Source organism: Emys orbicularis, chromosome 2 (assembly GCF_028017835.1).
Source record: "Emys orbicularis isolate rEmyOrb1 chromosome 2, rEmyOrb1.hap1, whole genome shotgun sequence".
Taxonomy (NCBI): Eukaryota; Metazoa; Chordata; order Testudines; family Emydidae; genus Emys; species Emys orbicularis.
Window position 1 is genome coordinate 169,032,660 of NC_088684.1, and position 22,174 is coordinate 169,054,833.

Below are 22,174 nucleotides of genomic sequence, written 5' to 3' on the forward strand. Positions count from 1 at the left end.
CCCTTACTGGGGTTTGATGCCCCAGTTCCCCAGGATCCCTCCAGTTGGATTCAGGGATTGGTAGTGCATGGGCCCCAGGGGTACACTGGACCAACCTTTGCTGTTTTTGCTTCAGGACATCAGATAGTTTTCCATCAGGGCAACAGCCTCTGTGAGAGTTTTGGGATGGTGCCTCACCACTCATTCATGCCCCCCCTCACCCATGGGGAGGATCTGCATGAACTGCTCCCATGATGACCTTCTCTGGCACCTGAACACCTGTGCAGCCCTCTGGCCGGAGCCACCGCTAGCAATGTTCTTTCAGACTCTAGGCGACAGCCCAGGGCCAAGCCCCAAGCGAGAATTTCTTATGGCAGAACCACTGCTGGTAGGTTTCAGGAGAGAATGTTCTAGGCATCTAGGATGGCTGCCTTGACTTGGATGTAGTCCTGGCTGGCCATCCTGTCAAGGTCTCAATACATGACCTGAGCCAGACCTATCAATTAGGGGGCCAATAGGGCCCAGCTTTCCATGGACCATTGAACTTCCATGCTGACCCTTTTGAATGTGATGAGGGTCATCCATGGGCCCCTTCTTAGCTTCACCAGGATGGATGGCTTTGGGATGGAGCCTCCCCCTCACGTGATGAGATTTGCTGTCATGGGTGGTTGTAGGAGCATTGTCACCTGCTAGATGAGCCGCTACTCCTGCTTCAACTGCTGCAACACTATTTCTTTAATCAGCTACTGTTGCTGCAGCAATACTGTCCAAGGACAAGGAAAGGATTTGTGCCTTGGGGAAGTTTTAACCTAAACTGGTAGAAATAAGCTTAGGGGGTCTTTCACACGGGTCCCCACAACTGTACCCCAGAGTTCAGAGTGGGGAGGGAACCCTGACAGTAGGTGTCAGCTTGCAAAGTGCACTTGTCAAAAATGCTTGGAGATTAACAACAAGAGCCGCTGACACACTTGATATGACAAGTCAAAAGCAAAGAAGAAGAGGTAATCCAGAATAAACTGTGTGGAAGTCTGCGAAGGAGGTGTACTTTTCTTCTAGAACCATACAGAATAATCTTCTCCATTTCATTAAAGTAAATATATCTGGTGGATGGCTATCTGCTATTTAAAAGAATGCTTTGAACCATTAGGGAACACTCCGTTTCCTGAGAAGATAGCCACTGAGCATCCATAACAGATGGAGGATGAGGGTCAGGATGTGTCATCTGGTCATAGGTCTGTGATGCTAAGTTCGAAACCTGAAGCAGAAATATGGGATCCCAAATGAAAAGATTTAAAAGGTCCAAGAACTAACACTGATGAAGTCAGGCTGGTGTTATCATAATTAGCATGGTGTGAGCCTGTCTGAGTTTGCATGAAATTCTTCAAACTGGAGGAATGGTAGGGAAAGCATATAGAAGTTTGCTCTTCCAATACAGTAGAAAGGTGTCTGATATGCATCCTGGGCTGTGATCTGCTTTGGAACATGCTTCCTTTTGTCATGTAGCCAAGAGGTCTATTTCTTCCATTCCCTGGGTCTGAAAAATGCACCTTACTATGTACGTTCTGAGGAACCATTCTGCTGAATGTCCTGTTGAGATGGTCTGACACAGTTCTGAACTCCTGGGAAGTGAGAGGCCTTGAGTATGATCATATTCTTTGTGAAGAAACTACAGTGGTCCTTTGCCTGTTGACAGAGCGTTGTTGTGATCATTGAACCTACAAATTCTGGACCTTCTCACTGAGATGAGAGAAGAACAGGATTCCAGGGCAACTAGCATGGTGTGATGCATTATCCAGCTCAGAAAGAAGTTGAAGATCCTGGGGAGATTTGCAAGGGAAAACCTGCACAACCAAGAGCAGGCTTATTGTAAGGAGGCCCATCTACGTGAGTTCCAGCGAGGAGACTGATCATTGTTTCTGCTGCCAATGTCGGAATCCAACCTATTGGCCTGATGACAGTGTCATTTTGAGGTATTGAGACCTGTTGGGGAGTATGATTATGAGATCTGGCAACCTGCGAGGTAGAATCAGAATATTAGGGACGATGGGTCTCAAACCCAGGACCACAGGTCTTATAAGATCTGGTAAGCGCCAACCTGCCACCCACTAACAGTTGCTAGGGCAGAAGCTGACCCCCAGAGAGGACTCCAGTCCTGGAACCTGATTGACAGAAGGCTGGGGCAATCCTGATTGGTCCACAGCTTCTATATAACCCTAGCACAGGAACAGGAATTTGTCCATGCAACCTTGCTCTGGACTGTGTGTCTTGGGGCTCTGTTCCTGCTCCCCTGGCTTGACTTTCTGGTGGCCTGTCTCTGCTCTCAAGGTTGTCTCCTGCTTCTGGTCTCCTGGTAACCTGACCCTGCCTGCCTTCCAACACTTGACTCTCAGTTTGCCCTCTGACCTCCTGGTATCAGACTTGGCTTGACTCCTAGTTTGACCACTAGGTCAGACAGCCCACATCCCAATCCTGACACAGACCGAGGTATATCACATCAACTTATTGAAGGCGTGGAAGGGCCAGGAGGGTCTCCTCATCACTCCACTACCCCCCCCCCGCAACTCCAAACTCAGCCCTCAGACTTCTGTGCTGCAAAATCATAACCTTGCACTGGTAGGGAAACATCTGTGGCCTGAGCGAGATCAGCAAATTTGTCAGCTGGATGCTTCATTCCCAGAGGTATTCTTGGCAATGCCTGGGCAAATATATGTGGTGTTCTAGCATACTGACACTGTACCCAGATGGAGGTGTGCAAGGGTCTGCAGCCTCTTCCAAATAAGATGTGGGAGACAGTGAACCAGGAGCTCTAGACCATGTTAGATGTAGGGAAGGCGGAAGAGTTGCACGACATGTGGAGAAGCCCAGTTGTGCTCATTCCCAAACAGGATGGATCAAGCTGGTTCTGCATCAGTTTTCACAAGGTGAATGCAATTTTGAAATGTAGTGCATTGCAAGGCCAATGAAGTACTAGAAAGACTGGGGGTGGCCACTCTCAACAAAGGGATCTCCTTGATGCCCAAGTCTAAACAGAAGACTGTCTTCTCCACTCCATTCAGGTTATACCAGTCTGAAAACCATGTCCTTTGGGCTCCAGGGAGCTTCTGCCAACTGTCAGCAGTTGATTAATAGAGTGTTGGGGCCATATACAACTGTCTACATTGATGATATCATCATATATAATGATGGGTGGGCTGGCCATATAAGGCACATTATTGCAATCCTACAGGCTTCTACGGAGACAGGGTTGATGGCCAGTCCAACCAAGTGCTGCCTGGCCACCCAGGAAGTCACCTACCTAAATTATACCATGGGAGGGGGACAGTTACGACCCCTAGTGGACAAAGTCCAAGCTCTAGTGGACTGCCCTGTCCCCTTCATCAAACAACAAGTTTGCCATTTCTTGGGATTAGTGGGGTACTATGGGGGATTCATCCCAAACTTCACTACCATTGGTGCCCCTTTAAAGGATTCTACAACCCAAAAATCCATTGGATGAAAAACTGTAACGAGTCATTCAGAACACTGAAAGACTAGTTGAGCCAGGAACTGGTGCTATTCCACCCAGACTTCACAAAGACATTTATCGTACAAACCAGCGTATCCAACGTTGCGCTTGGAGCAGTGTTGTCTCAAGAATTTGGAGGAAGAGAACATCCCATCTTCTTTCTCAATAAAAAGTTTTTTTCCCATGGGAGGTGCCATACTAGTCATTGAGAAGGAAGCCCTGGCAGTGAAATGGGCTGTTGATGCACTGCAATATTATTTATCGGGATAGTCCTTCCACCTAGTGACTGACCATGCGCCACTCTAGTGGCTGAACTCCATGAAACATCACAACCTGTGCATGGTATAATGGGGCAGAGCTACCCTAACTCTCCCTCAGTTCCTTCTCACTGGAATCCAATAAATTAGACTCCTATGTAGAGGGGAAGGAGGATGAGTTGTGGAATGGACATGAGCAACACATCTTAAAGAGCAATAGTTACAGAACAGGTAAATAACAGTTTTTCCTTCTTTGAGTGATTGCACATGTCAATTCTTCTTCAGATGACTGACAAGCAGTTCAAGTTGGAGGAGGCTTTCACAGCCTATCTGTACAGAGACTGTGTAATGGGGTGGCACCCACCTCTCACGAGCGCCCCCTGGTCAAGTGTGTGTGTGCCTGCAGTTTTCTCAGTTTCTCAACTCACAGTGTCTCCTGTCAGCTGCTGCCCTTGTCAGGTGGGTCTTTGTTGACTCATCCCTCTGGCCAAGTCACACTCTGTCCATGTGCGAAAAATAAACAACCCCCTTCCAGGGTATACAATTCAACCGGGCTTAGCTCAATGCCCTCGGTAATGTCCTTTAACAGTCCAATTGGGCTCATCATGGTACCCCTCTGTTGGCAATGTCTCTGTAGCCCTCCCCAGGCTCAATCCTCAGTCTGACCAACAGGGCCTATCTCAGTACCCTAATTGGCCAGTTTACATGTGAAGGTTCCAGCTTTGGGGTGGAGTAGCACCCCCCAGGGTCTTTGCCTGCCCTTTAGTCCTTTGACCCCAGATCTTCAGCTGGGTCAGTCTCAATTCAGTCCCCTTCCAGGGGTAACAGTTCCATGTACAGTACCTTCCCTGGGCCTGTCTAAATTCCCTTCTCTCAGGGCACAGCAACTTCCCCAATGGCTTTGGGGGGACCCAGGCCCACCCACTACTCCGAGTCCCAACCCAGGGACCCTCTAAGTAGCAGCCATGTGCCATATCCCTTTAACTAACTGCTTTTCTGTGGGCCACTTCTGCATAGCCCCTCTTAATTGTTTCCTGGCAGCCAGCCAGAAGCTATTCCCTCGCTTCCTCAATCCCTGCCAGCAACTACCTGCCTTAGCCTTGCAGCCAGCAGGAGAATCTCTTGCTCCCCCAGTCCCTGCTAGCAGACTGAGTTATCCAGCCCTTTCAGCTCCTGCAGCCAGCCAGGAGCACCTCTTGCTCCCAGGTTCCCTACAAGCAGACTGAACTCACTCTGGCCCTGCAGTTCCTTTTACATGAACCTGCTGGGCCCTCATTGGCTACTCCCTGCAGCCTCTCTGATTGACTGCTTCCCCTGCAGCCACTCTAGTCTGCTTGGAAGACCTCTCCGCTGCTCCTTTTCTGGGATGGGTGTGGGAGGACCCTGAGGCCTCCAGCGGGGGGCCTTTGGGCCTAGTCCACCCCATCACAGACCTTGACACTTGGGAGACAGCATAATGAGCAGAGAACTTTTGATAAGGTGCTCAGAAGGATGGGCATCCTAGCAGTTGGTGCTCCAGACCTCTGGCCCATTCCCTGTCTGTCAGGGTGGGAGAGGTGCCTGTTTCCTGACCCCAAGCCAGCAATCTTCAGGCTTCCACCTGCATCTGGGCGACAGCCCTTAAGGGAGTGTGGTGGGGGACCTAGGCCTTCCCTTTCCTCCAGAACCCAACCCAGGGTTATATGGGAAGCAACCCTATTAGGGTGCTCCCTGCAGAGTCTAAGGCCTTGTCTACACTACAGGGGAAATTTGATCTAATTTTGCAATTTGAGTTATGTGAATAGTGTAACTCAAATTGACATAGCTTAGATCTACTTACCGTGGGGTCCACACTACGTGCATCTCCCGTTGACTCCCCCTACTCTTCTCGATCCAGCGCTGTACAGGAATCGACAGGAGAGTGATCTGCGGTTGAAGCCCTAAATTAAGGAATGTCTGGGCTTTATAAAAGTTTATGAAGGCTCAGGTTGGAGCCCAGAACACAGAGAGGAAGCTGCTGGGGAGAGAGCTCCTCAGAGGAGCTGGCTAGGAAGCTACTCCCAGTGATGTCTCCCCAGAGAGCAGAAGCTCCTGGACAGAGAACCAACCCCAAAACACAAAGAGAGAAAGCTCCAGAGGAGAGAGACTACAAAGCTCTCTAGACAGGGCGTGCCTGAGAGTTACCCTGAGTCAGCAGGGAAGAGACTGCAGAGCTCTAAGCCAGTGGTTCTCAACCAGGGGTACGTATACCCCTAAGGGTGCATGGAGGTCTTCCAGGGGGTACATCAACTCATCTAGATATTTGCCTAGTTTTACAACAGGCTACATAAAAAGCACAAGCAAGGTCAGTACAAACTAAAATTTCATTCAGACTATGACTTTTTTATACTGCTCAATATACTATACACTGAAATGTAAGTACAATATTTATATTCCAATTGACTTATTTTATAAGTATACGGTAAAATGAGAAAGTCAGCAATTTTTCAGTAATAGTGTGCTGTGACACTTTTGCATTTTTATGTCTGATTTTGTAAGCAAGTAGTTTTTATGTTAGGTGAAACTTGGGGGTACGCAAGACAAATCAGACTTCTTAAAGGGGTGCAGTAGTCTGGAAAGGTTGAGAGCAACTGCTCTAAGCAATGGAGAATCCTTTTTTTGTAGTTGATTAAATAAATTAGACCCCTGAGGACAATGTTCCCTGTATACAAGCTTTACTGAACTTATTAAAAGCTGACTAAGGGAAACTGAGGCACGGATGTAACCGTGATTCCGCACGAGGCCACCAGGGTCACTCCAAAGGTGAGTGCCATCCATTATACCGTAATATAAAGGAGGACCAACTAAATGATCTATAATGGTTCCTTCTGGCTTTCGACTGTAGAACTGGTTGGTAAATGTTTTTTGTTCCCATGAACAATTTCAGTAAAAGCACAAATTTTTGTTTTCCTTAACATTTTTCTTTAAAAAAAGTAAGGTTTTGGTCAAAAACTGGTTTTCAAGCTTTCACTTTTTGATGAAAACCTGTAAGTTTAAATCAAAATCAGACCTAAGAGTTAAACCATAAGCTATGGTATATATTTTGCAAGTCACAAGTAATATAAAAATTGAATGAAACATTTAAGGTAGTTGCTGGTTATATAATTGCTGCTAGTGACTTCATAGACTTCACTCCCTATATATTTGGTTTGTTTTTAGAACTGAAACTGAAAATATTCACACTGGAAGCAAGTCAAAAGGTGACTTCGGAATGGTAAGCCACAGAAAATACATAATGAATAAATACCTTCTTTTACAGCCAGGTTTTCAGAATTGCAAGTATAAAAGCACATATTAGGGCTGTCAAGCAGTTAAAAAATTAATTGTGATTAATCACAAGATTAAAAAAAAAATAATGGCAGTTTTAATCGCACTGTTAAACAATAATAGAATACCATTTATTTAAATATTTTTGGATGTTTACTACATTTTCAAATATATTAATTACAATTACAACACAGAATACAAAGTGTACAGTGCTCACATTATATTATTATTTTTATTACAAATATTTGCTATGTAAAAAAGATAAAAGAAGTAGTAGTTAAGTTCACCTCATACAAGTATTGTAGTGCAATCTCTTTATTATGAAAGTTGAACTTATAAATGTAGAATTATTATTGTTATTTTTGTACATAACTGCACTCAAAAATAAAACAATGTAAAATTTTAGAGCCTACAAGTCAACTCAGAAAGTCAGTATTCTGGAGATGGGAGGGCTGTGAGTTGTGCAGGAGAAGGGTCAATTGTGCAGGAGAAAGGTGAATTCTTGATGCTGCTCCTGTTGGGCTGGGTTTCTGAGCTCACCAGGCTTGCCTCCTGTCCAAAGAGGAAGAGTTTCATCATAGAAATCTGCATTCAATGTTCAGGGAGGATGTGTGGGGAGGAGGGGGGGACAAGCAATGACTTGTGCAGGAGGAGGGTGAGGGAGGTGTCTTGCTGCTGCTTCTGGAAGGGTGGTGTCTGGTACTGGGTTTGCCAGGCTTGCCTCCTTTTACTGAGCTAGGTGGGCTCCCTTCAGCTGAGTGAGCTCTTGTTTGCAATGGAGGGTGGGGAGGAGAGGTTGGTGCAGGGAGGCTGAGCTCACCAGGCCCCAGTTCTCTCTGGGGTATCCCCCACAGCAAGGAGCCAGCCAGGGACAATGAGGCCCGGCACGGGGGAAGGGTCGGTCCCCGGAGTGAGGTGCTGGCCAGAGGAAATAGGGCATGGCAGGGTCAGGATCGCTACCTCTCCACTGGAGCTGGGATGGGAACCACTTCCTCTTCTCTTCCTGCCCTCCAGAGGTGTATTGGGTTACTATGCCTCACTGGACACTGTCAGGTCCCTTCGCAACTGATGCTTCCCTCCCCACCCAGTGTTTTCAGTTAATCACAGGCAGTAACTGTGATTAATTGACAGCCTTAGTACATATACATAATTTTAATATTCCTTTCCACCAGAAACTCACTTAGCACATTTGCTATTAATGTCTGGTCAGAATTTTTCAAATCAAAATATTTAATTGAAAACTGCTCTTTTTATTGAAATGTGTAATGAAAGTACATTATTTGACATTTTCAAATTTTCTATGCATGCACAGACTTCTCTAGCTTAGTTTCAGAGTAGCAGCCGTGTTAGTCTGTATCCTCAAAAATAACAGGAGTACTTGTGGCACCTTAGAGACTAACAAATTTCATAAAGTTGATGGATCTCTAGCTTAGTCATTCTGAAAGGCACAGTATATATTGAATCTAACTGAAGTTTAGGTTTGTCATGTTGGAGAGCTGGGTTCTCTGCCTGTTAATGTCTTTTTAAAAAATGGGAGGAATTGTTCAGTGGCTGTTCCCAAACTGTCTTCTAGGTTGGGGATCATGCCTGTCCTCAGTAAGTATAGTGAATTTGAATTCCTGGTCTCCTCTTTTCCAACTCAGGGAACTCTTTCCTAGGCTACAGAGTGTTTGATAAATCAGTCTTTCTCTCTCTTATGTTAAGACTCTCTAGAAGTGAGTGATTGTGATCTCACTGCTGTGAGATCATGTATTTTGTTATCAAATTATAATTTGGCACTTTCAGGTGGGCACACAAACTTGCCTTTAACAACTTAAAATACTTTTAAAAATATGCCACACATGTACCTAAAAATAGTATTTTAGGAATCCTTGTCACAGAAATTATATCTATGCAAATTTGAACCATAATCATACCATTATGTTAGAGGAGTACAAAAAAAAGTGAGACTTTCCTCTGAACAAAATAAAATGGAAGTTCTTAAAGGAAGCTTAATTATGATGCAGTTGCCACAGCACCATAATATGTAAATAGTTAATAATTAATAATTAAGTATAATTAAGTTGCCAGTACACCTCTACCCCGATATAACACTGTCCTTGGGAGCCAAAAAATCTTACCACGTTATAGGTGAAATCGCGTTATATCGAACTTGCTTTGATCCACCGGAGCACGCAGCCCCGCCCCCCGGAGCGCTGCTTTACCGTGTTATATCCGAATTCGTGTTATATCGGGTCGCGTTATATCAGGGTAGAGGTGTATATGTAGATCAAGGATATGTAGCATAGATCTTGGGTTTTGTCAGAGCAATACAACTAGTTCACTATAAATGGCTTTCTTGGTGTAGCCCTCTACATCAGCTCGTAACATGGTGTCAGAAATAAAGGAGTTTTTACTCCTTTCTTTGTTGTGGCTGATGAGCACTGAATCATTTTTGGCAATAGCTGTGAACAACTTTCCACTCTATGCTATATTGCAAATGTATGGAGAGATCTGTGAAAACTGTAGTTTATTCTGGGGCTCATAGATAAAATGCAAAGTGGCTGCAAAACTGGATTATGAAACCATAGTAATCTGAGTGGCTACACTGAATACAGCAATGGGTAAGGCCTGCTTCCTAATTAGTTAGCACAGATAGCCAGCAAAAACACAAAAACCCAAAAACTCAATGTGACAGTGCACCCCATAAGGCTTTATGGAAATATGGAAATTATGGAAATATGCTTAGGAATGTATATATATGACATAACTGGAATATGTTTTATACTACATATTCCATGTGACATGTGACATATATCTGTAAAGGTTATGATCTACTGAATCTATTCATCCTATTTGTATGCATGCATTGTTTTTGTATTCGAAGACAGGAACACTTCTTAAGTTTCTTTCAGTTAAGTCTGCAGCTTTGGGGCACGTGGTTCAGACCCTGGTTCTGTGTTGGAGCAGATTGGCATGTCTGGCTTAACAAGACAGGGTGCTGGAGTCCCAAGCTGGCAGGGCAGAAAAGCAGGGGCAGAATTAGTCTTGGCACATCAGTTGGCAGTTCTCAAGGGGGTTTCCCATAGAATCCTTATGAAAGGGGCTCAGCCTCCACCTTCCAGGCCAATGGGCTGGTGGAAAGGTTCAATGGGACCCTAAAATCCATGCTGGGGATGTATGCCAAGAAAAGGGGCCAGAGTTGGGACGAGCTATTGCCATTCCTGCTGTATGCCTACAGGGAGGTACCCCAAGAGTCCACGGGCTTTTCTCCGTTTGATCTTCTGTATGGGAGAAAAGTGAGGGGACCTCTCGATCTCATCAGGGATACTTGGGAAGGGTGCAACACGGTAAGGGAGGAACCCATGGTTCAGGAGGGAGTTGAAAGACATGATGGAAATTGTCCAAAACAACCTCCAGAGCAGTCAGGCCAAGCAAAAGACGTGGTATGATAAAAATATTTGTAAACGCACTTTTGACGTAGGAGATTTGATCATGGTACTCAGCCCTGCAAAAAAGTTCAAGATGCAAAACTCCTGGGAGGGGCCCTTTGAAGTGGTGGAAGTGGCAAGTGAGGACACTTATAAAGTTAAAAAGCCCGTGGACGATGCTGTGCCCCAACTGGTACATGTAAACAGACTCAAGGCCTATCACAGTAGTGTGGCCGCGGTAAACATGATCTGTTGTGTCGAAGGGGAAACTGAGGCACACCCACTCACTGATCTGATGGCTGAATGCCAAGATGGGTCAACCCTGGAAAGTATGGAAATCTGTAGTGAGCTGACACCAGTCGAAAGGGAGGAAGCGTTGTCAACGCTGCAGAAGTACAGCGAGGTATTTTCCAACAAACCAGGGAGGACACACTTGCTATCCTATAGAATCCTCATGAAAGGGGCTCAGCCTCCACCTTCCAGGCCTTACAGGGCCACCAGCAAGGTGAAGGAGCAAATTCAGGCTGAGATACAAAGCATGTTGGCCCTGGGGGTGATTAAGGAATCTGACAGTGCATGGGCTTCCCCTGTGGTCTTAGTCCCCAAAAGTGATGGCACCGTTAGATTTTGTGTAGACCATAGAAAACTCAATGCTGTCACTGTAACAGATGCATATCCCATGCCAAGAATTGATGACATGCTGGATGTGCTGAGCCAAGCCAAGTACCTTAGTACCTTTGATCTAACCAAAGGTTACTGGCAGATCCCTTTGGAGAGGGAGGCACAATAAAAATCAGCTTTTATCACTGACATAGGGCTCTATGAATTTACAGTGTTACCTTTTGGTCTGGTAAATGCTGGTGCAACCTTCCAGAGACTGGTCAACAGAGTGTTAAATAGTTTGCAAAATTATGCTAGGGCATACATAGATGACATTGTTGTATTCAGCAACACCTGGGGTGACCACAAGGAGCACCTGGAAGTTGTGCTATCAAAGCTCAAAGAAGGTGGGCTAACTATGAAGCCCTCCAAGTGCAAGATAGGGGCAGCCAAAGTCCCTTATCTGGGACACTGGGTGGGGGAGGTAAAATATCCCCTGACCCTCTTAAGGTGGAAGCCATCATGAAATGGCCTGTACCCCAGACTAAAAGGCAAGTCCAATCCTTCATAGGCTTGGCAAACTATTACAGGAGGTTTGTAGAGGGGTTCAGTGACATTGTATCCCCAATCACAGACTTACGTAAAAAGCATCAACCTAATTTGGTAATTTGGTCAGAGGCGTGCCAGAAAGGCTTCAACAAGGTAAAAGCACTACGGAGTCTGTGCTGGCCAGCCCTGACTTCGATAAGCCTTTTGAATTGTGTACTGATGCATCAGACACAGAGTTGGGTGCTGTGCTGATGCAGATGGGAAGACAGCAAGAAGCATTCCATTGCCTTCCTAAGCAAAAAGCTGTCCGCTGCCGAACATAATTACTCTGTCATAGAGAAGGAGTGCTATGCCATTGTGTGGGCCGTCAAACAATTAAGGCCGTACCTCTTTAATAGGAGGTTCAGAATTCTAACTGATCATTCACCTTTGGTATGCCTTCACCGGACTAAGGGCACAAACCCCAAACTGCTACCCGGGAGCCTGGTCCTACAGGAATTTGACATGGAGATTATGCATATTAAAGGAAAGGGGAACTGGGTAGCAGATGCCCTGTCCAGAAAAGAGGAATTTTAGGTATACTGCCTCCGCTGTGGACAGTGTCCAAGCCTCTGGCAGTAAGTTCAGGAGGAGGGTGTGACAGTGCACACCATAAGGATAGCAAGCATGTAGCCATGGGTTCAAGTGGTTCAAGCCATGGGTTCAAGTGGCCTCTGCTATTTCCACTCATCGGATGTGCCAGCGAAATGCAGTTCAGACAGTGGAACTTTAGTTATCAGTGCCCGCTGGAGTGCTCAGGCACCCCTCCACATGTCTCCTCAGGATTCGTGAAGGTTCTGAGACGAGGCTATAAAAGGGGGCGTGGCCCTCAAGACGCCTCAGTTCCTTCCAACCACATCCAGCCGATGGATTCAGGAACAAGTCAGGAAGATTGTTTTCTTCAGTGCCCTAGATAGTTAAATAGAATGATAGTGCTTGAGTAATCTTTTCTATAGTTTTAATAATTAATTGGTTTTGTGAAGTTTTTGAATAGTACAGTTAGTTAGAGAGTCTTATTGTCTTTTGATTCCATTATGGGAGTTCCAAAAGTGAAGAGGCCAGGCTTCAAGAGGTTTGCTTCTTGTTCCTCTGTTTTCTCAACTTTGAATGCACACAATATACTTGGCTTCCCTTGGAGAGGAACTTGGCTTGCCTTGGAGATGGACATTAACCTTCAAGATGCTCTATTTGCTTGACACTCATGCCTGGAAGGAGAGGCAGAACAGACTGCAAGCTCTATTACTGCAGCAAGGGTTGGCAGTCAAGCCATCCAGATCCAGAATGGTAAAGGTATCCTCCACTGCCCCTAGGGTTAAGAGACAATAAAAGCCAGTACAGGCTGTGGCAGCTGGTGAGTTGGGATCTAAAAAGGTACCCACCCAGAGGAAGGATCCAAAACCAGTGGATCCAAAGCCTGCTATGGATCCATAGCCTAAACACTAGGAATCATCAGTGGTATTGGCCTCTGTATCTAAATAGAGGTTCTTCAGTACCAGGCGCATCAACTCCCAAGGACTGATCAGAGAGAAGAGAGTTGGTGCCAAGAGCCTTGAATCCAATGGATGTTATTTCCTATGGATCCAAAGGTTTGACTCCAGATGGAAGTACAACGGGGACGAAGGCTCCTCAACCATAGGGACTGTGTATTAGTTCTGACCCATCCAACAATATTATTACAGTCATGGCCGAAGTTCATTACAGAAAGATGGTGACTTTTGGGTACCACCAGTTTGGAGTCAGTGCAGAGACCTCTCTCCATCTGGCATAAGAAAACATGTGTCTGACCTTAGGATCTCAACTGTCACCCACAGAATTTAGGCTCCTACCCCCTACCCTCCCTGAGCCTGGGGTCCACTGGCCCTCTACAGGTTGGTGGGGCCTTTTCCCAATGACAGAGCTTCACACAATGGTACCTAAGCTACTATTTATTAACTATACACAATGGAATACACATACCAACCTTGCAATGCTCACCACTCCCAATATACAAATGAATTTCACCCAAGGCCAGTCGAGGTCTGCTCGTTTGGGGCTCTGGTGCCTCTGCACGTCACGGTTGTGCGAGGGCTAAGAGTTCTGCCAGCTCAATCTTAAACTGAAGTCCAGAGTTGGTTCCAAAGAGCTTTACATTTCACACACATTATATAGGTAAAACCAATACTACTTTGTCTATACCTCAATCTATCACCTTTCTAAAAACCTTTAAAATAACATATTTTAACCAATCATACAAATTCCCCTATGTTCTATGTTTATTTATTGCTTTACGCATTACAGCTTAACTTTACAACTTTGTTTTGCCAGATGGTCAGCACAAGAGGTTTTCTTTCAAGGTTTATCTAATCTATGACCAGTGGTTCTTGGGTTTCTCTGGTCCCTCCCAAAAATTCCTCAGCATCAGTTTATCTTTTGGTATGACTGTTGGTGAGTGCATTCCTGAGGTGAGAGTGCTTTATCAGTAGTGGAACGTTCTGTTTTAGTGATTTAGTGTGCTACCATCCGGTTTTACGTGGTCACAGATGGGCTGAGGGGTGGGTAAGTCGTCATCATGCCAACACAATGATCTATTGAGCTCCCTTAGTAAGGCTCTATCCCCAATTTTGATTGTATCTCTGTTACCTGGGATTCTTTCAACCCAAAGCTCTTCGTAACTTTTACTCTGTGCAATGTGGTGTCAGGAAATAAATCAATGGAGACATGGGCGTCCGACTGATAGATGGTTGGCACAAACAGTACAAGAGTGCTCTCACTTAAAGCTATACTTTATTTAATCTCAAGCACTTATACACATCTGCCACAGATTAGTAAAACGCCCCAAAAATCCAACATTCAGATTTACCCATGGTCTTGGGGAGGTCTCAAGTGGATAACTGCAAGTTCAGTGGTTGGCCTTCCATATGCAGGGGAACCTTAGAGGTGTGCAAGCATTCAAGTGTCCATCGAGCTCATATTTCTTCCTCTTTTTATAGCTAACTTGTTAGTATTACATAGCTTGTTCATCAAAAAACACTGCTGAGGAGATGCTAAGTTAAGTGTGGAGATTTCCAGCCTGTCAGGTAGGGAATTTTCCATCAGTTAACCAGCTATATAGCAATAGTTAACTATTGCCAGAATTTCCATCTTGCAAAAATCGCATGCTTCAGAAAAAACAACTCAAGTCAGGAGGGCAGAAGGTCATATTTACTCCTCGAGGTCACTCACTTCATCCTCTCCTCCTGGTCTATTAGTTGTGCTGAGGTTTCAGAAAGGCCTCCTTTTAGCTGCTTTCAGAAATAAACATAACAGTTGGTATTACAGCTGCTGGCAGTGTTTTAAACATGTTACTGGGCTCTGGGCTATCAAAAATCTCATCTCCTGGAACACTCTTATTTCCAGCACCATCAATTGCAGATCCAAGGTCCATCTGCAGTCCAACTCCTATCAGGAACTGCATTGCATAGTAAGACCTTCTTTTAGAGGATAGTATGAAGATGATTCATATCACTAAAGGTCATATTATCTGGATCTGGGTATAGATTTCTGGCAAGATTGGAAATCCTACTGTGGACCAGGTGAATCCCTACCATTATCACATGTGGGCCGGGTGCCTGCTTAAGATCATCTGGACTGCCTCCTGGTATCAGGTCAAAATTAGAGGATTCCCCCTTTGAAGATGAAGTTTTATTTAGCTCCAAAACTGATGAAATCCTGGAGAGGATGATGGGGTGTTCAGATCTTCTTAATGAATGAATGTACTGAACTCTGGGAATGGAAATGGGCTGTTAGTTGTGGGTATAAGCAAAGTGGATCCATGCTGTTTGAGAAGGCTTTAATGAATGTGCATGATCTTTTCAGAGAAGTAGGATACTGAGCACTTGGTGCTCAGCTCTGATGCAGGTTATAGGCATTCAGGATTGATGAAACGGTTTACCACTGAGATAGCTTCTGGGGCACAATTTGGCAGCCTCAATGGAAGGCGATAGGAAGGTCCTATTGGCCTAAAATATGGCCTCAGCATAGGCTTTTAGAAATTTATTACATCCAGTCTGAATCAGCCTTTTCTGCCTGCCATTGGTGCTCGAGTTTCCACCCCTCTCTCCCCATCTGTTGCAGGGTGTCAGAAAACCAAGGAGATCTGTGTGGGCAATGGGGAAGAAGAGTCCGTTTGGAGGCTAGCATGCTAGTTTATAATGGCAATGATTCACCAGGTCCTTGACTCCTCATCCTTTGGATGGGGTGCTGTTGTCCTGTAGCAGGCTTTGGAATTTGTTGAAGTCCAAGAGTCTTCCTGGTGAATCAGGATCACTGGTCTTTCTTGTTGCCTGGACACAGAAAGGTCTCTGACCACTGCCTTAATGAACTGGAGGTCTGTCCAAGACAGTGTCTGGGTTGGGATGTCCTCTATTTTGATATCTAGGCTGTAGATCAGGGCCAGGCTGTGACCAGCTGTGTGGTTTGGACCAGAGATGATCTCTGAAAGTGCTAAGGAGGCAAGTGAGGAGATGAGTTTTGGGGCTTGTGCATCTGCAAGCCTTGTCAATATGCATTTTAAAATCTCCAGGATGATAAGACTGGGGCATTTCACCACTACGGTTGACAAGGTATTAGCAAGCTCCTGTATGAATCCTTTTGTCTGTATTGGTCTGTAAATGAGCATAAAGTCTGTTAGCTTTGGCTGTGGTTTCTGCTGTCAGATGAATGAATTTGAATGAAATTGCCTTACCTGCATTTGATGTCTGCAGAGAATTTGAACGCTGTGCTGCCTTTCTTCTTGTCTTATATGTCTGTGATTTTCTGAGTATCTTGGAGGGGACGAGATGGGCTAGCATGGGACCTGCAGTGTCATCTAGGCAGGGCTCAGTGATACAGACTATATTGGATGCTTCATCACTGATGAGCTCATATATTGTTGTTTGTTAACAGCAGATGTTGCATTGATAAGCATCAGTTTTAGTTTAGGATGCTTTGTACTGTCTACTTCCAGCCCCTTTTTAGGTAGTGGTCCTTTGCAGTACATAGGTGTTAGACGTCTGGAACCTGGCTTCTTATTTCTGCTTTTCTGTTTCCTGGGACAGTTCCTCCCAATTTGAACTGTGATAGGAGATGAAATGGATGTTGCCATGGGATGGTCCAAATGGAGATTGGTTGTCTCATTCACCAGATGCCATGGGCAGGGCAGGTCTATTGGATATCCGTGGAGTTGTAACCTGGTTGAGTCCTGGGAATGGGCAGAGCTGGAGTAGTGTGTTCCTGGAGTAGTGGAGGGTGTGCTGGAAGCATGGTGGCATAACAGCAATGGAAACAGTAATAAATTACAATAATAACAGGTAAGGCTGAGCTGAGCAAGAGGAAGAGTCAATTGCATCAGACATCTATTTCCTTGAAGTAAGCTATCTGTGTTATCATGACATCCCTGTTGCTCTTCCCTGCTTAGGGAAGGAGGTGGAAAGGAGAGGGGAAGAGAGAGAGCATGTACCATTTGTCTTGTCTGAGGGCTTGTTTACATTAACCATTAGTTCATGGCAAGTTGGGATGTAAATCTGCCCCTCACTAGCCTGATTCACATTAAGTGTCTGTGTGGACCCTGATGCTGCACACTAAAAGTGCTATGTGTGCTTTGATCTGTTCCTGTTTCAAAGCAGGCTAGATCAAAATGCAGTACAGAACTTTTAGTGTGTGGCAGCAGGGTCCACATGGGCACTAGTGTGTGGCAGGGTCGATTTACACCTCAGTCTGCTGCAAACTAAGTGTACAGACAAGCTCGGAGTTAGAGCTGTAAAATGGCCTCCTGACCTTCAGGTGGGGACAGGGATTCGTACTTGTAAAGAGAGTTGAGTCCTTTTGGCAGCCTTCTGCCTAGTGATCGTTCCTGTGTTGAGGGAGGAGCTAGAGAGGAGTCACAGCCTCATTTTCACCTTTTAGAAAATAACTTTCAATTTTCAAAAAGTTAAGATGTGACCAAAGGTACTCCCCTGCTATTTCCACTGGTGCTGGCCAGCTGCAGAGCCAGCTGGAGCCCACTGCTACTGTGTTCCTGCTGGAGTGAGGAAGGAGAAAGTGGTCAGAGGAACAGAGACCTGACCTTTTAAGGGCTCTCAGGCTTCTCAAGAGGCAAGTAGCTGGAGTAGCTGGTCCCAGTTATGAGGGTGCAGACATATAGAGATACAAATAAAGCAGAAGTCTCTGCCTTAGGTAGAGACATCAGTCTCTCCAGTTTGGGAGGATTTCAGACTTCGTTTTAATTATGTTTATGATTTGTTTTCTGTAGCATCAGCTGTGTCTTTTTTTTTTAAAGTAAGCATAGATTCAAATATTTTAAGGCCAGAAGTGACAATTGTGATCATGTGGTCTGACCTCCTGTATAACACAGACCATAGAACTTCCCAAAAACATTTCCTAGAGTGTATCCTGATTTAAAAATTGTCAGTGAAGGAGAATCCACCACGCCACTTGGTAAATTGTTCCATGAGTTAATTACTTTCACTGTTAAAAATATATGCCTTATTTCTAGCAGCCCAAAGAGCTGAGGCCCTTTGCATGAAGAGAGCTTTTACTGGGTATTGGCTCAGCAGAGAAGAGATCCCTTTTTCCCAGGAAAGGGTTTATTTCCCTCCAACAGACTGTCTCCTAGTTTTTGTGTTAGGAATATTGGAATTGGGATCACTGTAGAACTCCCAGAGTGATATTGTAGCTAAAGGGGCTAATATGATCCTTGGATGTATAAATAGGGTAATATTCAGAGATAGTGATATAAAATTATCTCTGAATGTGGCATTACTGAGACCATTACTAAAATACTAGTTATACTTTGGGTTCAACTCAGATGAGTAAGGGGTTATATCACCACCTGCCCTGCAATTCTGGGTGCCTTAAACATTATGCTTCTGTGGCTCACAGCACTGACACCAGCAGCCAGCCTACAAGCATGCAGGTCACACCCTGGCTTCCACTGCCAAGTTACATTTTGAAGAGTGACCCCAACACCCTCCCATTATCAAATTTCCCCAAAACCATCTGCCAATGTGACAATCTGCTGTGGTTCCCAGAATCGTGAGTTACTGTGGTACCCCTCTCAGCCTCAGCAAGTGATCGTTTTGCTATTGCTAAGCTGCATGACAAATCACTGACACACCAGCTTGTCTGCCTTAGGACAAAAACTTTTGTCCTATGACTTCAAATTCTGTGACAACAGGGATGTTAACGGGCCACTTCATCTTGAATGGTCCCTTAAAATATGCGCTATCTGCCTATGCTAAACTATCTGTTCAACCTTGTTTTTAACTGTGACACTCTTAGTATTTTCCCCAGACCCGAGGAAGAGTCAACGGAAGTTGGTCCATTAAAAAATACTACCTCACCCACCTTTGTGTCTCTTGCATCAGAGACATGTTCAAGCAGGTGGAACCACATTCCTTTTTCTCAGGTGGCGTATTATGTCCTGTTTGCACACATTTTAAGAACATAATTTCAGCATATGTTTGTAATTTTGCATATGTTACTCCTACATACACCACACAATAATATTAATTATCAATGAGTTATGAGTTTTCCAAATATATATTACATAGCACTTTTGGGTTCTATAACATGAAAACAGTGTTTTAAGTGTAGTGAAGATGTCTGGCTTGATAAGAGTTGCTGTTTTATAGAGTAGTGAACCACCTATGGGCCTCTGTCTCACAATACTTTGCCCTAGTTCTGGTGTCTACACTTCTAAAAGGAAGTTGAAAAAATTGGAGAGGAATCAGAGCTACAAGAATGATTCAAGGTGTGGAAACCTGCCTTACGGTGAGAGAGACTTAAGGAGTTCAATCTATGTAGTTTATCAAAGAGAAGATTAAGATGTGACTTAATCATGGTCTAGAAGTCCCTGCATGGGAAGAAGATGTTTGATTCTAGAGATGTCTTTTATCTACCAGACAAAGGCATAATAAGATCCAGTGGAAAGAACCATCAAATTTTTTAATAGTGATGGTAATTAACCATTGGAACATCTTACCAAGGTATGAGGTGGATTCTTCATCACATTAACTCTTTAAATCCAGATTGGATGTATTTCTAAAATATATACTCTTGCTCAACCAGCAGCTATGGGCTGGATGCAAGAATCAGGAGGTCAGACTAGATGATCGTAATGGTTGTTTCTGGACTTAAAATCTTTGATTTTCTATCTTATAACTCTGATTATTATTGACTGTCTCATCTCCCATCCCCTTTTCACATTTGTGGTTATGCTGAGGGTATGTCTACATTGCAATCATAAATTGGGATTAATGTAGCTATCTGAGGTACCAGTAGCAATGAAGCTGCAGCAGCATGGGCTTCAGCACAGCCTAGCTGCCCAAGTAATTACCATGAGTTCCAGGTGATCTTGTACAGCCTCCATTGAAGCCCATGCTACTGTGACTTCACTCCTGTTAGTGCCCAATCTAGCTAGATTAAAGCTAGCTTGGGTATGTTTACACAAGATGCATTTGGGGAGGAGGGATAGCTCAGTGGTTTGAGCATTGGCCTGTTAAACCCAGGGTTATGAGTTCAATCCTTGACTGGAGCAAAGTCCCAGCAGAGGTGTGCTGTCATGACTGCACTGGTATAGCATACTCTAGTTTGAAATTGGTGTAAGGGGGATTAGTGTTAGTCACAGTTTACATTGGTATTGTGCAACTAGTTTAAGAGTGTGAACCAAGTCTTCCATGATTTCTTGCTACTCATCCATTCAGGAACTGACTGGAAGTTTCTAGTGAGGGATTGAAGCACTAATGGATAGAGTGGGTGGGGGTTTGTTTTCAATTATCAGCACCAGAGGACCACAACTTTAAAAGCCAGGTTGAGTTCTCATTCTGTCTTGTGCTGGAAGCTCAAGAACTAGGAATGGGAATCTCCTGTGAAGATCAATCCTGTCTATGTTGGTGCAGTGAAAAACCTGAGTGGAAAAATGCATATAATTTATATTTGCATAACATCTTTCCTCTCAACTCTCTCAATTATCCTACCACACAAATACCTCGATTCCTCCCTGCACATGCTGTTCACCAATGTTCCCTTTTGGCTCTTCCACACTGCACCAGTATTCTTTCTGTCTCCCCTAATCCACCAATACATCAACATACTATGCAATGAAAATTTAGCTTATATGAGCATTTTAATCATTCAAATTTATGTGTTTTAAGGATTGAAATGATAGCTAAAACTATAATGCACAACAGAAATTCCAAAAACATCTATTGTAAAAATGCAGGCTGGTAGTAACAATAAAAAAATCATAAATGAGAGAATAGATTTTTTTCACTGTTTATTTTTTTTTTTAAAGTGTAAAACACAATTTAGCAAATTTAACAATGTAGATTTCTCCCCTTACCTCCTCCCCTCCCCCCCAAAATCAGTCAGAAGATATTCAGCAGAAATATCAGGATCCTGCAGCCCTTAGGAAGGACTATGGCCATATGAGTGTATGTAAGTATGAAATTATCAGTATGCTTACTGTGTTTGAACTGGTCACATTGATTATTTGAAGGCTGCACTGATTAAATTGGTTCAGCTTTTCTTTTAAAAACAATTTTGGTGTGACCGTAGCATGAAAGGTCTAGAATCTCAGCTGGTGTAAATCAGCATGCACCGATTTACACCAGCTAAGTATCTGGGCCAAAGTAACTTCTCTGCTCCTCTAATCAAACTGTCTCTTCTTGCTCTTATTTGTTGTAGGGGAACCTGTGGAATATAAAATTGAACAAAGCACAGAAACCACCCAGAAAGAAGGTAAAATGCAACTGCAACAGCAAATCAGCCCCATTAGAAATGAAGGAAATGTGGAGTCAAAAGGAAGAGGTTTCCTTGAGTTAGTGAAAAGGTACTATAGTAGCTTTAAACCATCTAGAGACAGATTTATCCATGGCAGGGAGCAGGGGCAATGCCCATTCATGAATTCATTATAGCTGAATGGTAGTTGAGGTTGGGACTTGCTTACTGTTTAACAGCTGTTTTTTTCAGTGCTCTACAATCCACATGCTTAATGGATGGTCTTGAAAATTGCTGTTTGCCGAGGGGGTTTTGGGGCAGGGCTAGTGGTCCAAATTTGCGTTTAGTTCGGTTCCCAAGCTACAGTTTCCACTAAAAGTCCAATGATATGAAAACATTACATTTATTTTTATGTTTTTGTGCACAATGGGGATTAAACTATATAACTCTAATACTTCCAAAACTTGGAATTAACCTCAGCTAGTGCTGGGCAACCACTGGCTCTTTGGAGACACAATATTTCAAAAGTTCTTCAGGATAAAGTTTGAAACTACAATATAGGTTGAATGAAAGTGATACCCCAAAGAGAGTGAAGTGTGCATAAGCAACAGGACTAGGGTTCTGCTGTAAGCCAGAACCCAAGCACAACCCATGTATTTTGAGGTTTAATCCTGTCCTTGGCAGCTTTCTGATAATAGGTGTTATGCATATCAGTTGCATTCTTCATGTGCTCTTTCTAGAATTTTTGCTCTGACAGTAAAGCTTGTTCAAGAGCTGAGATTTCAAAGTGCTCTAAAATGCATATGCTTACTCAAATTTTACTTTAGAAGTATTGT

General features: G+C 44.1%; 1 protein-coding gene across 1 annotated transcript in view; it reads left to right on the top strand.

The window, feature by feature from the left end:
- The window catches only part of MAJIN (membrane anchored junction protein), a 96,726-nt gene that overhangs the window by 58,375 nt on the left and 16,177 nt on the right, over positions 1–22,174 (top strand). Inside the window, exons 8-10 of the mRNA XM_065400048.1 lie at positions 6,919–6,973; positions 20,987–21,056; positions 21,306–21,450. Of these exons, the coding sequence (XP_065256120.1) occupies positions 6,919–6,973; positions 20,987–21,056; positions 21,306–21,450 (270 nt within the window). The remainder of the gene's footprint in view (positions 1–6,918; positions 6,974–20,986; positions 21,057–21,305; positions 21,451–22,174) is intronic.